The 14,711-nt window shown below is 44.2% G+C and overlaps 1 protein-coding gene across 4 annotated transcripts in view; it reads right to left on the bottom strand.

Annotated features, from left to right (window-relative positions):
• FLACC1 (flagellum associated containing coiled-coil domains 1) overlaps positions 1-14,711 on the bottom strand; it is a 33,785-nt gene that overhangs the window by 10,649 nt on the left and 8,425 nt on the right. For 3 of the 4 annotated variants that reach the window (XM_049106635.1, XM_025441655.3, XM_049106634.1), the window contains 6 exons: positions 9,310-9,358; positions 7,647-7,780; positions 6,162-6,255; positions 4,392-4,453; positions 2,570-2,667; positions 1,479-1,531 (listed from right to left, as the gene is read on the bottom strand). In XM_049106635.1, the coding sequence (XP_048962592.1) occupies positions 1,479-1,531; positions 2,570-2,667; positions 4,392-4,453; positions 6,162-6,255; positions 7,647-7,780; positions 9,310-9,358 (490 nt within the window). The remainder of the gene's footprint in view (positions 1-1,478; positions 1,532-2,569; positions 2,668-4,391; positions 4,454-6,161; positions 6,256-7,646; positions 7,781-9,309; positions 9,359-14,711) is intronic. The other variant, XM_049106636.1, reaches the window with a different exon arrangement.

Consider the following 14,711-nt stretch of genomic DNA (forward strand, 5'->3'; position numbering starts at 1 on the left):
TGAGGTTAAATAAGCCTAACCCTATGCTAGTCATGTTGGTTGGCTCAGATTTTCATGGGAGTGGGACCTCAGGAGGAAGAAGGTCTAGGACCTGGATGCTTGCCAGTAAGGTCTCAGGACTCTGACCCCCTCCCCCCCCCTTTTTTTTTCAGGCTAGTGGTACAATTCATACTGGGGCCAGGCATTACTCATTGGTAACCATTTGTGGACATTAGATAAAGGTTCTCTCTCATCATTTTCAAGACTGGTGGGCAGCTCAGTTTCCATAGAGGTCAAACTCTCTGGAGAGGTCCGACTAAAGCAAACATAAAGTATACCTAGGAAACTGGGGCAGCTTACCCACTCATCAACTTGATGCTTCTCTTAGGCTTTGCTCTAGGATGTTTTCCTCGACTGTATCAAGATGCATCTTAAAAAACAAGTTTTAGATAACAACTCAAAAGTGAAACTGTGAATGGTAAATAGAATTGCAGAGGTGGTACACTCATGCTTAACTTGGTTTCCTCCTTTTATATGGTGGTTAACTGTCCATGTCTGTTTGAGACTAAGTAATGTCCTAGGACCTTGCACTTTCAATGTTAAAACCTGGAAAGTCCCCAGCAAACCATGACCTGTTGGTCATGATAGGATGGGGGTTTGCTATCCTAGTCTGTCCCTGTCCACTTTTCACCACCACCACCCTGCTCTCTCATCCTCTTAGGAAGAAATCATGACCTGTGTCCCCAGGGCTCCATCAAATTAGCTGATTTAAATGAATGAGTTATATTCTGAGGTAGTCAGAGCACTCCATGCTCTGCTTGTAGGAGTGCAGTGATAGAGTCCTTTTGGATGGCAATTTGGCCAAGTGTATTAAAGGCCTTTAAAAGATTTATTCCAGGGGCACCTGGGTGGCTCAGTGGTTCAGCATCTGCCTTTGGCTTGGGTTGTGATCCTGGGGTCCTGGGATTAAGTCCTGCATCGGGCTCCCTGCAGGGAGCCTGCTTCTCCCTCTGCCTATGTCTCTGCCTCTTTCTCTGTGTCTCTCATGAAGAAATAAATATTTTAAAAATAAAAAATAAATATTTATTCATTTTGACCCAGCACTTTACTAAAGTCAAAGATGTTACAAAGTACACATACTAATAATGGTCGTTTTGGGGTGTTAATAATTCTTTCTCTTTTTTTGTTGTAGTTAGTTTTTGTATGTCCATTTTCTAAAAAAAAAAAAATTAGCAGATATTACTTTTGTGATTAAGAACATATTTTTCCATGGGCTTCTTCAGGGTCTGAGAGACTGACTTGTCATGCTTGGAAACCACGACAGTTCACAGTTCACTCTTCTCCTGGAGGCACTTAGTACCACCTAGGTCCTAGGATGCTGAGAATCTCAAGACATTATTTTCTGGGCAAAGAGCTCTAGATTTAGCCTGCTGTCATTAGCCAGGAATGAGCCTTACCTCTCTTACTCTCATAATCCACCAAGGAGCTCTGAATCTCACCTGATACATATGAAACATATTCTTCAGATACTTATATTCCTTTACCATCTCATCTGCACAAAAGGAAAACAACAGGGTCATCATTATTCCTCTGAAATGCAAGTTTTCAAATTCAAGTATGAGCTCTCCTTATACCCTCTCCACCTCAAACTGATCCTCAAGGTGTTAAAACTATCTTGTACCTAGGAATCACTCTGGAAGCGTATTAGAAACCCAGATGCCAGTCCCACTTCCCACCCTCGACCCTGGCCAAATCTACTGAATTGCAGTGTCAGGGGAGAAGCCTGGTATCTGTGGATAATATGCTTCTCAGGTGATTCTGAGGCATACCAGATGTGAAAAAACTAATCCTGGGGGTAAACCTACATCAGTGGAGGAAAGAGGAGCAAAGCTTTGTACTATAGATCTGCTTCTCTCTTTTTAAAATAATGTTTCATAGTGCACATTGATTTTGAAAATGATAAATGTTCTCTTTAGGAAATTGGAAAATCAACAAGCTATAAATATCGTCTTTTTAAAATGTAAGGCAAAAGAAAGAGAAGATCATAGGATATCTCCTTCTCCCTGTGGAGATCAGTCTATAACCTCAGAATTCTGAAGGATATACACCTTGCCCATCCCGAGGGGAGCATAAATAATGGGATAAATGACCAACACAACCCTTATTATAAGGCATACAAATCATAGTGTGTCCATTAGAATATAGTGAAACACCATCATTTTACAAGTGAAGTAACTTGCTGAATTATAATAGTATTGTATTTATAGAATTAAGAATTTATTTTAAAAAGGTGCTTTCACATTCTCATCCCTCTGATGAAGGCAGATATTATTATTGTCCTCAATTATTAGATGGGATAAGCGAAATTAAGGGACTTGCTCAGATCCTAACATTTGGTCACAGGCCAGTCTATCTCCTGGGTGTAGGAAGGACATTGGTGACATGGTTTCTCTCTTTACAGTTTCATTCTCAGTCACTACCCCTCCCTGAGCTTTAGGAGGACATCTGGAAAGCCTAGCCACAGCCCATCCATGGCCATGGTCAGCCTTTTGCCCTTTACCAGGGTCATTCTCCCCAGTTCAGACAGTACCTAGTTTTTCTTGAGCAGCCAGCTTCTCTGCCTTCAACACTGCTTTGTAGTTGTTTTCCAACTGACTGAGCTCTGCTTCGTGAGCCTCTTTGAGCTCCCTGTGAGACCCGGGGAAAAGGCCAAGATCATCAATCAACGAAAAGAAGTACAGAGCTGAGCTGTTATACTCAGCCAATCCTACCTCCCCTCTCTCACACAGGAAGCTGTGGGAAGCCTGCACGGCCCTCACCTCCTGACACATTCTCCTAGCATCCACCTAGAAAAAAGGTGAGAAGTTCAGTTTCCACCAACCATTGCTTTGAATGGAGCCAGTGGGGGCCATGGCTCCCTGCTAACAGCACAGTCTTTGCTTACAGCTGTGTTGGGAAACTGTGGGCTGCATTAGCATCCAGGATAATTTTAGACCCCAAGGCCTCAATCTCTCTCTCTTTCTTTTCTTTTTTTTTTTTTAAGTAATTAATTTGAGGGGAGAGGGGCAGAGAGAGAGGGAAAGGAGAATCTCAGGTAGCTCTTCACTGATCACAGAGCCTGGCACAGGGCTTGATCCCACAACCCCAGGAGCTGAAACCAATAGTCAGTCACTTAACCAACTGAGCCACCCAGGTACTCGGAGCCCAAGGTCTCTTTAACCTCCATTCCAGGAGGCAGAAGCTGGCAGTGCTCAAGACAAGTGTCAAAGTGAAAGCCTATATGAGGTGTCAAGCCAAGAGAAGACATGGAGAAACAGTAAATGCGTAACAGTAAGTGACCAAGCCAATCCATAAAGCCTACATGCTGTACAATTCCAGCTGTATGACATTCTGGAAAAAGCATAGCTATGGAGATAGTTAAAAGATCAGTGGTTGCCAGGGGCTAGTGGGGAGGGAGGGATGAATGGGCAATGCACAGAGGATTTTTAGGGCAGGGAAACTATTCTGTGTGATACAGTAGTGGTGGACACGTCATTATACACCTGTCAGAACCCACAGAGTGTACAAAACCTTGAGTGAACCCTAATGTAAACTCTAGACTTTGGGTGATAGTAATGTATCCCCATAGGCTCATCACTTGTAACAAATGCAGCACAGTGGTGCAGGATGTTAAGGATTACTCAGGTTTCAGGGATGTGGGGTCAGGCTGTATATGAGAATTCCTTGTACTTCATGTTCTATTCTATTATGAACTTCATATTCTAAAAAAATAATGAAATCTATTACAAAACAAATATGTTACTTTATTATTTTTTGAAAGCAAGTCTATGATTCAACTATGTGGATTTCTCTCCACCAGGACTTCTGAGGCTGCTCTGGTGCCCAGCACGTAGGGGCTCACCCCCACAGACGCTACACCTTCTTTTACTTTCTCTTGGCTTGTCTTTGTGGCTCTGGCTCCCGCCCCTCCCATACCTTCCCATTCTGCCCAGGTCCTGGGAGTAGCCAAAGAGGGTAGAGAGGACAGGACAAAAAAGAGGAAGAGGCAGAGAAAGATGGGGAGGAAGTAGAGAGGCAGGGGACATGGGAGGAGGAGCCTGGGCTGAAAACAACAGTTGTTTACCACAGAAATCTCATGGAGAACAAAAAATGGCTCTCCTCAGCAATCAACAAAAAGGGAGATTATAACTGAAATGAAGTAATTGGATGAGAAAGTGCAAAACCAGGAACAATCTTCGCTGTGCTACATTTTGGTGGTTTCAAATCAAACCATCTTGCCCATTTCCCCCACCTCTGCCCATCCAACTCCATTTGGCACTGTCTGAAATCCCAGTGAACTGAAATCGTGCAAGGAAGTAGCAGGAGTCTTAGGGCCTTCAGCACACGAAAGCTTGTGTCAGAAGCATACCTACCTGTTCTTGTTTTCAAAGTTCTGCTGCATCTCAGCACAGCGGAGAGCCATTTCATTGGAGAGCTGGAAACAAGGCCAGTATTAACAATATAGGATCAAGGGCCTCATTCCCTCTGCAATCTGCAGTTTCTGAGAACCCTTCCCTTTCATGGGGTATGTCCTACTCCTACACCTCTCCTTTTGTGTTCTGCAGTCCCAGAGAGTACATCATACTGAAGGAATGGAACAATCCTTGGCTTGCTCTACGTTGTTTGGTATGTAATCAGTTCATAATGTTGCTTCATGGAAACCATCTCTTTCACTAACTGGTTTTCTGGGCAGGTCTGGTCTCTCTGTTGGACAGTAATCTCTGAGCTTGGCCTTTGGATTTCTTCCATACATAATTCAATTGAGTAATCATCTATTCAGCAAAGAGCTTGGCCTGGAAGAGCCAAAGAGGCCTAAGACTCAGACCCTACCTTCGATGAACTTAAAATCCAGTGTTAATAAAACCTCTTTGTCAGAATGGTGTGTTCTGGTGGACCAAATGTGCTCATTTCCAGGTGACCTTCCAATTCTAACACATCAGATTCTCTGGTTGGTGTCTCAGGAGGAATGGACATGTCCAGACCAGTCAGCACCTGCTGCCAGCTGAGATAAGGGTTCAGGGCTCATCCTTGTCCCTCTCTGACTACACAGTGGCAGCCAGCCCTACAGCCTTCCACAGGGTCACACAACAATTTGGGGTGTTCACAGGTGGGAGAATTTTAAGGATCACAAATGAAGTCCCTCTATGGAAATAATCTCTAAATGTGTCTTCAGCAGGGCCTCAATGAGTGGAAATGTGCACTTTGCCCAATAACCCACCATTGATGAGCTGACTGACCTTATATAAATTATTTAACTTCCAGAGCCTTAATTCCCTACCTATAGAAGTAGACCACAAGCCTGGCAGGATTTTCAGATACATATAGTAATGGATCAACAGTAGGGGGGGTCTCAGTGTGAGTCACAAGCTGGGTCACTGTAGTAGAATTGAGACACATCTGGGGCATGTCAGAGGGTGGGGCGGACCTGCTGGGAAGTCAACCTTCACATGTGGGTTTCAATAACAACAGACAAGTGGGGTGTGGGGGAGGCTATTTCCGAGCATTGCTGAGGTTCCTCACTCCAGCCCAGACCAGCAGGCACCTCTGGTTAAGGTAGGGAAGAAGAGACTGTGATATAACATATGATAAAATCTAAAGGAAATGTCCCCAAATCCCCAGGAAACACAGAGAGTGCAAGCTGAACACAACAGATTCCAAGGTGGGTTTTGACAATTTTAACAGCAATGGGATGTGGGTACTCAAGGCTTCTGAGAAGCTTTTGGACCAAAGCAGATGCACTGACCACACTGTGGCCACTAGGAAGAGCCTTAGCACCCTCTGAAGTTTAACCAGCCACAGCTAGCCTGAGGGGAAATGGCCAGCACCTCCTGGTGTGGCAAGGTTAGTGGCAATGAACACACTGGAGGCATTTGGGATAGACTTGGAAACTGAGTTAGGCTTTGAGGATAGACTTGAGTCCTTGCAATTATGGATGAGGATGGAGTCAGAGAAATCCTACTGTGTAGCCACAGTCCTATCTTCAGAGCTGTTACCTGGACAACATGGCTCCCATGAGTAAAGTCCTTGGCATCTTGCCAGGAACATAGCAGCTATTATGAAAAAAAAAAAAAAAAAAAAAAAAAAAAAAAAAAACCTGGTCTTTCTCCTACCCCTAGAGATCAGCTAACTGAAGGATCACTCACCAATTTCTGGGCAGAATGATGGTCTCTGTTCATTTGCTCAATGATCACTGTCAGCTCTGAGATCTGATCTTCTAGGTCAGTAATGATATCAGTCCTACAGGACAAATAGGACAACAGGACATCACCCAGAGAGCTTCCATTCTATGCCAGTCAGGCATCTCCCTGTATGTGACGATCTCTGGCCTGGTGAGAGCCAGGCCATGTTCTGCACCTGCTGCATAGCCATGGGGGTGGGCATAGGGATGGAAGGGTAGTCTGGGAGAAGCATTTGGGCAGCAGGGTGATTGAGCCTCAGACCCAGTCCTTTTGGGTAAGCTAGCCTGAGTAGGGTGGGAGAGGTAGTAGGGTGGAGTAGTGGATTGGTTACCTATTGAATAGAAAGGAAAGAGGAGGGCAGCCCAGGTGGCTCAGTGGTTTAGTGCCACCTTCAGCCCAGGGCGTGATCCTGGAGACCCGGGATGGAGTCCCATGTCGGGCTCCCTGCTTGGAGCCTGCGTCTCCCTCGGCCTGTGTCTCTGCCTCTCTCTTTCTCTCTCTCTGTCTCTCGTGAGTAAATAAATAAAATCTTAAAAAAAAAGAAAGGAAAGAGGAATATGTTCAGAAATTGATGAGGGTTTGATCTTGATTCAGTAATGAATCGGAGGAGGAAGAATTCAGGATTAGGACATGGGAAGGTGGGGGATGGGACTGGTGCTGACAGTGAGTCACAGACAAGGAATGGTCCAGACACAGGAGGAAGAGGGGATTTCAGAGCATGGCTGGATTTTCTGTGTTTCTGGGTCTGAAGCCTCCATGATGTCTATTTGGTTGAGCTGGAGTAGACAGGGTGGCAGGCAGTGCTGTGTACAGTGCAGCCGAGATAAGGTCCTCCATTCAAGAGGGTGAGGAAATAAAAGAGAAGATATGAGAGGGACGGGGAGACATGAGTGAGAAATCTAGGAGGTAGAATGGAAAGGATGTGGGTACTGACTTTCCATGGCATTGGAGGATAGAGTAGGTTGGGCCTGAATGAGAGAGGATGGCACTGCGCTCAACGGGGGTGGACTCAGCCAGAGTCTTCCACACCGTGACCACCAAAGTCATGAACTGTTATTTTTAGGCATAATGAGAAAGAGATGCATCTCAGCACCCCATGAACCCTGACTTTATTCTTACTTTTCACCCTACAAATTCAGACTATTTTAAAAATATTTCATCTGTTTATCACCTCTAGGAACAATTGCTTTCCTTTAGTACAAATTATACTACACTCACTCATTTTCCAGATTAGCTGCCTGACTTGACCTTCATCCTGTCTCCAGTGGGATTGGCAGAGATGTGGGTGTGGAGAGGAGCTCACAAGGATGAGAAGTGAAGTGACCTTGCAATGCCTTTAGAATAGGGACCCGGTGGACTGGGCATGGAAGTTAGGAGCTTCTCCTCGATGCCAGGCCAAGCCCAGCAGAAATATCTTTAAGGAGCTGGATATAGGTTCAAGGATATTACCTGGACACTTTGAATCTGTTCATGATGTCTGATTGTGACCGCTTTTTCTTATCAAACATTTCATCTCCCAAGGTGACGAAAATCTGCTCCCTATTTCGAATGAGGCGATAGCCAGGTGACACATTTATCACTTCCTGGGCATCAGGGTGGAAGGTGAGATAATATTGCAGACTTGGAGTGCTGCGACTCCTCCAAATCTTCCACTACAGTGCTACTCACTTCTTAAACACAGAAATATGAGGTGGGATTCCAGAGCCCACATCCCTCCTGCACCCTTCCCCAGTTACCACTCACTCTCATACATCAGCCCAGGTGTCTCTCCTTGCAATTATGGATGATGGGAGCCCATGATGTCTCTCCTGAGACCCAGTTGCAAGACTCAAGTTGTTCCTGGATGTCCCCCCAAATCTCTCAAGCCAACATGTGCAAACCTGACTGCTGACACCCCACTTAGCACTCTGCCTCAAGCCCTGTGCCTTGCCTGCATTTTCCACATGGCCAGAGGCCAGGAGGCAGTCAGGTGCCATGGAGATTGCTCAATTTTGGGAATTAGATAGGCCTGTGTTCAAATCCTGGCTCTGCCCTCAACCACAGTTATTCAACATCTGTGTGCCTCAGTTTCCTCATTAGAAAACGAGGATACTAACTCTTCCTCAAAGGGCTTCAGTAAGGGAAAACCAAAATAACATGAGAAAATGTCTAGTAGAGTCGTGAAAACGAACAAACACACCTATTTTAGTCAGTTCTTCCTCTGTTCCCCATTAGATCAAAGTCAGGAATCTGGCAGGGTTACCAGCCGGCAGAGACCAGGGTGAGACTGTACCTCCTAGAGTTGGGCAGAACACCCCTAGGTGCCACAAGCCCTGTTATTGTTATCTCCGAAATGTATCCCAACTTTCTCTTCTTCTCTCCACACTCCTGTCCAAGAGCCCAAGGCCACTTTCATCTTTCTCTTTGGCTTTGGCCATACCCTCCCATCTGGCCTCTCTGCCTTCAGTTTGGCTCCCCAAGGGCTCATCATCCTCTCCATCTGGAGGGTAATTACATTTTTGTTTGTTAATTTTTTTTCCTATGAAGGAACTGCATGATTTTTGTTTAAGGGGGAAAAAAATAAAATAGATAAAAGCAGGAAGTAGTGAAAAAACACCAATAGTATCCTATCAGATAACGTTTTTTTCTAGAATGTAAATCTTACCTGGTGTTATGCCTGTGAAGGCTCCCAGACAGCAGAAGGAGGCCCAAACTCCTAGGCAGCTATCGAGATCCTTCTGGGTTTAGTCCCCATCTTTTTCTTCAGCGGAGTCCTGGCTCTGCTCCCCTCAAGTGCCCTGATGACCCCCCCATTTGTGGGCTCCCAAGTGTGGCAGTGGGATTCCAACATTTGGGCATGAGCTGTACTCTAGCCTGGACTGGCTGTCAATGTCTGGTTTCCCTGGAACACTCTCCTTGCCTGACACAAGGCAGTAGGGAGTAATAGTTAGATGCCCTCTCTTGGATCTGTGTTCAAATCATGCCCCTGCCGCCAACTATAGTGATTCAACATCTATGTGCCTCAGTTTCCTCATCAGAAACTGAGGAAGGTACATGTAAAAGGCCCGCACACAGCAGGCACTCAATAAATGGTAGTCCCACTGCCCTCTTGGTTTTTTTTTTTTTTACTCACATAAGGTAATTTATTGCTCTCCTCTTGTTTTCCTAACTGGACTTTTACTCTGCAAGAGAAAGCAACCAGGGAGCAAAGAAAAGTTCAAAGCTTAGAAGCTACACCCTGATCCCACCACTCATCTGTGACATTAGTAGGATGATATCTGAGGCCCCTTTCAGCTCTCAAAATATTCTACTCGGGAACTAGGGAATGTTCAATGGTCAAGGGATCATTGGTATACAGATTGTGATAAAAAGGCAGGTAGTAAAAAAGTAGGCAGTTGACTAGTCATGCCTATTAGAACCATTCCTAAAATAGGAGCCAAGAGATTGGGATGAGAATCCAAAGGGCTCTCCCATGGTCCATAATCTCAAATGCACACACTAGGGACATTTACATTGTCTGCACAAAAACCTTTCTTATTTGCACCAGAAATTGGTGATATGGGACCTCAAACTGTCAGTGAAATGAATTCAGGATAAGCAAATGGTTACTATTCTGAGTTCTGGTGTTAATCCTGGTCATAACTAGTTGTTTTCTGTGCAGAAACATGAACATATCAGGTATCCAAATAGCAAGAGCATTTGTAAGGGAGCTCACCTGGAAGGTTGAAAGATTGTAATAAGAGTAACTAGCTTCTGGTGTGCTGACAAGAAGACTAGCTAGGCTGAGGTATATGAAGCTAGGGCCTCTTCCCTCTGCCTCACACACACTCGCACACATACTTTCTGGCAACTACTGTGAAAAGAGACAAATGAAACCTGTTCTAGGAGTTCCATTTCCTCCATGATCAAAATCACCACAAAGTCTTTAATGGTTGTGGAGTGGTTACCAGTATGAGACTGTTCCAAAGTCCGCTGGATGTAGGGTCTGCGATTGGGAGGATTTTTCCAGGTGGAGGCACTTCTACCTTGGTTAATAAAGTCTGGTTTTGCTCCCACATTTCCTACCCCGAGAAGGGGCACTGAAGACTCTCTTGAGAAAACCAGCCCAAGGATTTGGCTACTCTAGATATGACCACCAATCTTTTAACTGGCAAAAACATATTCTTTGTGGCAAAAAAAAAAAAAAAAAAAAAATGGGCGCGAGTGCACAATATACATTGTTAATATAATGAAGCTCACATGCATTTTAAAAGGTTTAAAACTACTGGGGCACCTGGGTGGCTCAGTTGGTTAAGTATGTGACCTTGGTTTCAGATCAGGTCGTGATCTCAGGGTGGTGAGATCAAGCCCTGAGCTAAGCTACACGTTCAATGGAGAGTCTGCTTGGGATTCACTCTCTCCCTCTGCCCCTCCCTCCCACACACTCTCTTTCTAAAATAAATAAATAAATCCTTTTTAAGGAAAAAAGATTTTAAGGGCATCTAGGTGGCTTAGTTGGTTAAGCATCTGCTTTTGGCTCAGGTCATGATCCCAGGGTCCTGGGATTGGGCCCCATGGTGGGCTCGCTACTCAGCAAGTAGTCTGCCTTTACCTCTCCCTCTGCCTCTCTCCCCCACTTGTGCTCTCTCTCTCTAATAAATAAATAAAATCTTTTAATAAAGATTTTAAACCATTTAAAATACAACTCAACTCATATCAGCTATATGCTCCCATTCATAAATTGGAAACTCTTTACAATGTTAATTTTGTTTGCTTACTCTGAATTTAGGAAAGCCTTGGGATGATGGTGGTGGGGTGGTGGGGGAATTACTAAGTAGCCTGGGTCTCTTTAAAAAGCTGCCTCTGGGGGCACCTGGGTGGTTCAGTGGCTGAGCATCTGCCTTCTGCTCAGGGTGTGTTCCTGGGGTCCTGGGCTCGAGTCCTGAATTGGGCTCCCTGCATGGAGCTTGCTTTTCCCTCTGCCTGTGTCTCTGCCTCTCTCTCTGTATCTCTCCTGAATAAATAAGTAAAATCTTTAGAAAAAAAAAAAAGCTGACCATAGATTGAGTTTGTCTTTTTTTTTTTTTTTTTTGGTTCTTAGTAGTTCTCCTTGAGCAGACACCTTCCACAGCATTGCACTCACTTCAGAACTGCTCCAAGGGTCAGAATGTGGTTTCATAGGAACTTACTTTGTTGGGATTGAATTTCATGCTCTGAAAAGTAAAAGGTGTAGTGGATCCAGAATGACTCTCCCTGACTTTTTTTTCCTTGTCAGCCTACTCAGATTACTCAATTACACTATTTTGATACTTTATTGATGCCAGTCAAAGCACTTCACATTTTCTCATTTAATAAATTCAATGAGTGATTAATGTATGCAAACCAAAGTGCTCAATACCAAGAGAAATGGAATGACATGTGATACTTTTTAAGAAGACAAAAAAAGGCACATAAATATTGAAAATAGGAGCAAAAGTCAAGTGCTATAAAAAATTGCAGATAAAGCAATTTGCCAACCGTGTCTCCCAGAAATTGAGAGCACTCAGCCTACTGTCATTTTTAAGGCTCCTGATACATTAAAAAAAAATTGCCAAAACAAGGTTATTACAGTTGTGTTATAGTTCATATTTAAGAATTAAAACTTTTTAAATACAAAACGTACATTGTATGTTTGCAAGAAAATTATAGGATTCATAAAAAGGATGTAATTCACTGAGATGTGTGTTTGAGGCCAGAGGCCCAAGTTAAAAGTTGACTGGTGAACAGATTCTTCATGTCCCCATTTGTAGGTAATGTCAATATCTACCTGAGCCCCTTCCTGAGAATGAGGCCAAGAGAAACTGGCCCTTCTCCTCCTGGCTGCTCCATTTCCTAGCCTCACTCAGTTCTGACTCAGTAGGACATGGAGACTGGTTGATGTGGAACCCCAGTAGGATCTCACCGAAAAGTTGTAAATATGATGAACAGGTCTTTGAATTTTAAAAGTAGCCACAAAGCAGCCCTTACCATATTTCAGAGCAGAATGAGGACAGTGTTAGTGGGGGCTAATTGATGGATAGAGTGGAGCCGTGGGAATGAGTGAGGTTGCTCCCAACAAGAGGTGCTAGGAAACTGAGACATTGAGCTTGACTATTAATAGGGGTCAGATAAAACTCACAGGTGTGATCATGCTGGGCGTGCTGGCACACAGAAGTCAGGCACTAGGAACCAACTCACTTATGCAGTCATTCAATTGATCCCTTGTTATGAACATCCCCCTCCAATCAGGCTTTATCACCTGCACCATTGAAACAACCCTCTTCACTGTCACCAATGACCTTCAGGTCACTAAATCCAACTGTATTTCTCAGCCCTCATCTTAATTACTTATCAGCAGTATTTGACACAGATAATCAGACCCTCCCTGGAACATTTTTGTCATTTTGCTTCCAGGACACCAGGGAGATGAAGACTCATCTCCCTCACTAGCCATTCTTTGTCAGTCTTCTCTTTGGGATCTCTCCAATATCTCAACACTAGAGTGCTCTGGGTCTCTGTCTTCCCACCTCTTCCTACCTCTGGCTTCACTCCCTGCCTCAGAGATCTCATTTGGGGCTAGGGCTCTAAGTATCTCGTATACGTTGATGATTGTCAGATGTGTATCTGCAGCCCAGACCTCTCTCCCACACCCACTTATCCAACTGCTTACTTGACACTGCCACTTGGATAGTACGAGGCATCTTAAACCTCCTATGCTCAAACCCCTATGAATGTGCACCTCCTGCAGTCTTCCCCAATTGCAGAAAATGGTAACTCTATCCTTCCTGTTGCTCAGCTCCAAATCTGGAAGTCATCCTTGACTACTCCTTTTGCTTTTTTCTCATAGTTAACCACAATTCCATTAGCGGATCCTACCAATTTCTACCTTCAGAATATTTCTCAAATACAACCACTATTCCCCACCTGTGCTGTTTCTACCAGGTCCAAGCACCATCTCTTACTCGGGTCCCTACAAGGACATCCCTTCTCTACTTCTACCCTTGGTCACTGTAGTCCATTCTCAGCACAGTAGCCAGAATAGTCCTTTCAAAATACAAGTTGGATCATGTCAACTGGAATCCTCTGATGGCTCCCCATCTGTAATGGACTAAATTGTGTCCACCCAAATTTCATATGTTGAAGCTCCAAACTTAGTACCTCAGAATGTGACAGTATTAAAGATAGGGCCTTTAAAGGGGGATTAAGTTAAATGAGGCCATTAAGGTAGGCACTAATCCAGCCCTACCAGTATCCTTGTAAGAGAGTTAGAGCACACAGACACACCAGGGATGTGCATCTACAAAGAAAAGACCATATGAAGAGACAGCAAGTAGTTGGCCATCTGCAAGTCAAGGGGAAAGTCCTGAGAGGAAACCACCCCTGTGGGCACGTTGGTCTTTGACATCCAGCATCTAGAATTGTGAGAAAATAAATTTATGTTGCTTAAGCTACACAGTCTGTGTTTTTTTGTGTGCTTGCTTTTTTTGTTTGTTTTGTTTTTTGTTTTTCGGTATGGCAGGCTTAGCAGCCAATACATAGTCCCTCTTGAAGTAAAAGCCAAAGTCCTTATACTGGCCAGTAAACTTTACGAATTTCCTATTGCTGCTGTAAAAAATTACTACAAGCTCAGTGGCTTAAAACAAAACCAACTCATTGTCTTAACAGTTCTAGAGGTCAAAATCTGGAATGGTTCTCACTGGGCCTAAAATCAAGGTGTTGACAGGGTTATATTCCTCCTGGAGGCTCCAGAGGAAACTTTGTTTCCTTGCCTTTTCCAGCTGCTAGAAACTCCCTGTGTTCCTAGTGGCCTTTTTCTCCATCAAAGCCAACAACTGCATCACTTTGCCTCAATGGTCACATCTCCTCTTTCATGCATAAGGACCATTGTGATGACACTGGGGTTGCTCAGATAATCCAGGATGATCTGTCCATCTCAAAGTCAGCAGATTAGCAAACAAAATCCATCTGCAACCTTAATTTCCCCTGATGAGTAACAGAACATAATCCTAGTTTCCAGGGATTAGGATGTGGACAACTTTGGGGAGTCCATTATTTTGCCAATGACATCCATCATCTCTCCTACCTCTCTGACCTCATCTCCCACCACTCTCTCCTTACACCCTCCACTCCTGCAACACGGGCCTCTTTGATTTCCTGGAAAAGACCAAATGGGCCAAATGGTTTCCCACTCAGGGCCTCCATACTTGCTGTTCCCTCTGCCAGGAGTGCTAGACCCGATGTCAGCAGGTTCCTGCTATCCTTTTTATGCAAGGATTGCCCTGAATTCCCTATACAAAATAACAACTCCACCCTCACCAACTTCTCCTTCCTTTGCCTGTGTTATTTTCTACATAGCACTTGGATGCATTGGGTATATTAACGTGTTTATATCTATTCTTCCCACTAGAATATAAGCTCTAGGAGCAGAGACTCTGCTATGTTCACTGCTGTTTCCTTGCACTTCAAATAATGCCCAGCAAATAATAGGAGCTCAATAAATATTTTTTAAATAAATAAATAGAGTACAAGGATTCATGA

Source organism: Canis lupus, chromosome 37, assembly GCF_003254725.2.
Source record: "Canis lupus dingo isolate Sandy chromosome 37, ASM325472v2, whole genome shotgun sequence".
Lineage (NCBI taxonomy): Eukaryota > Metazoa > Chordata > Mammalia > Carnivora > Canidae > Canis > Canis lupus.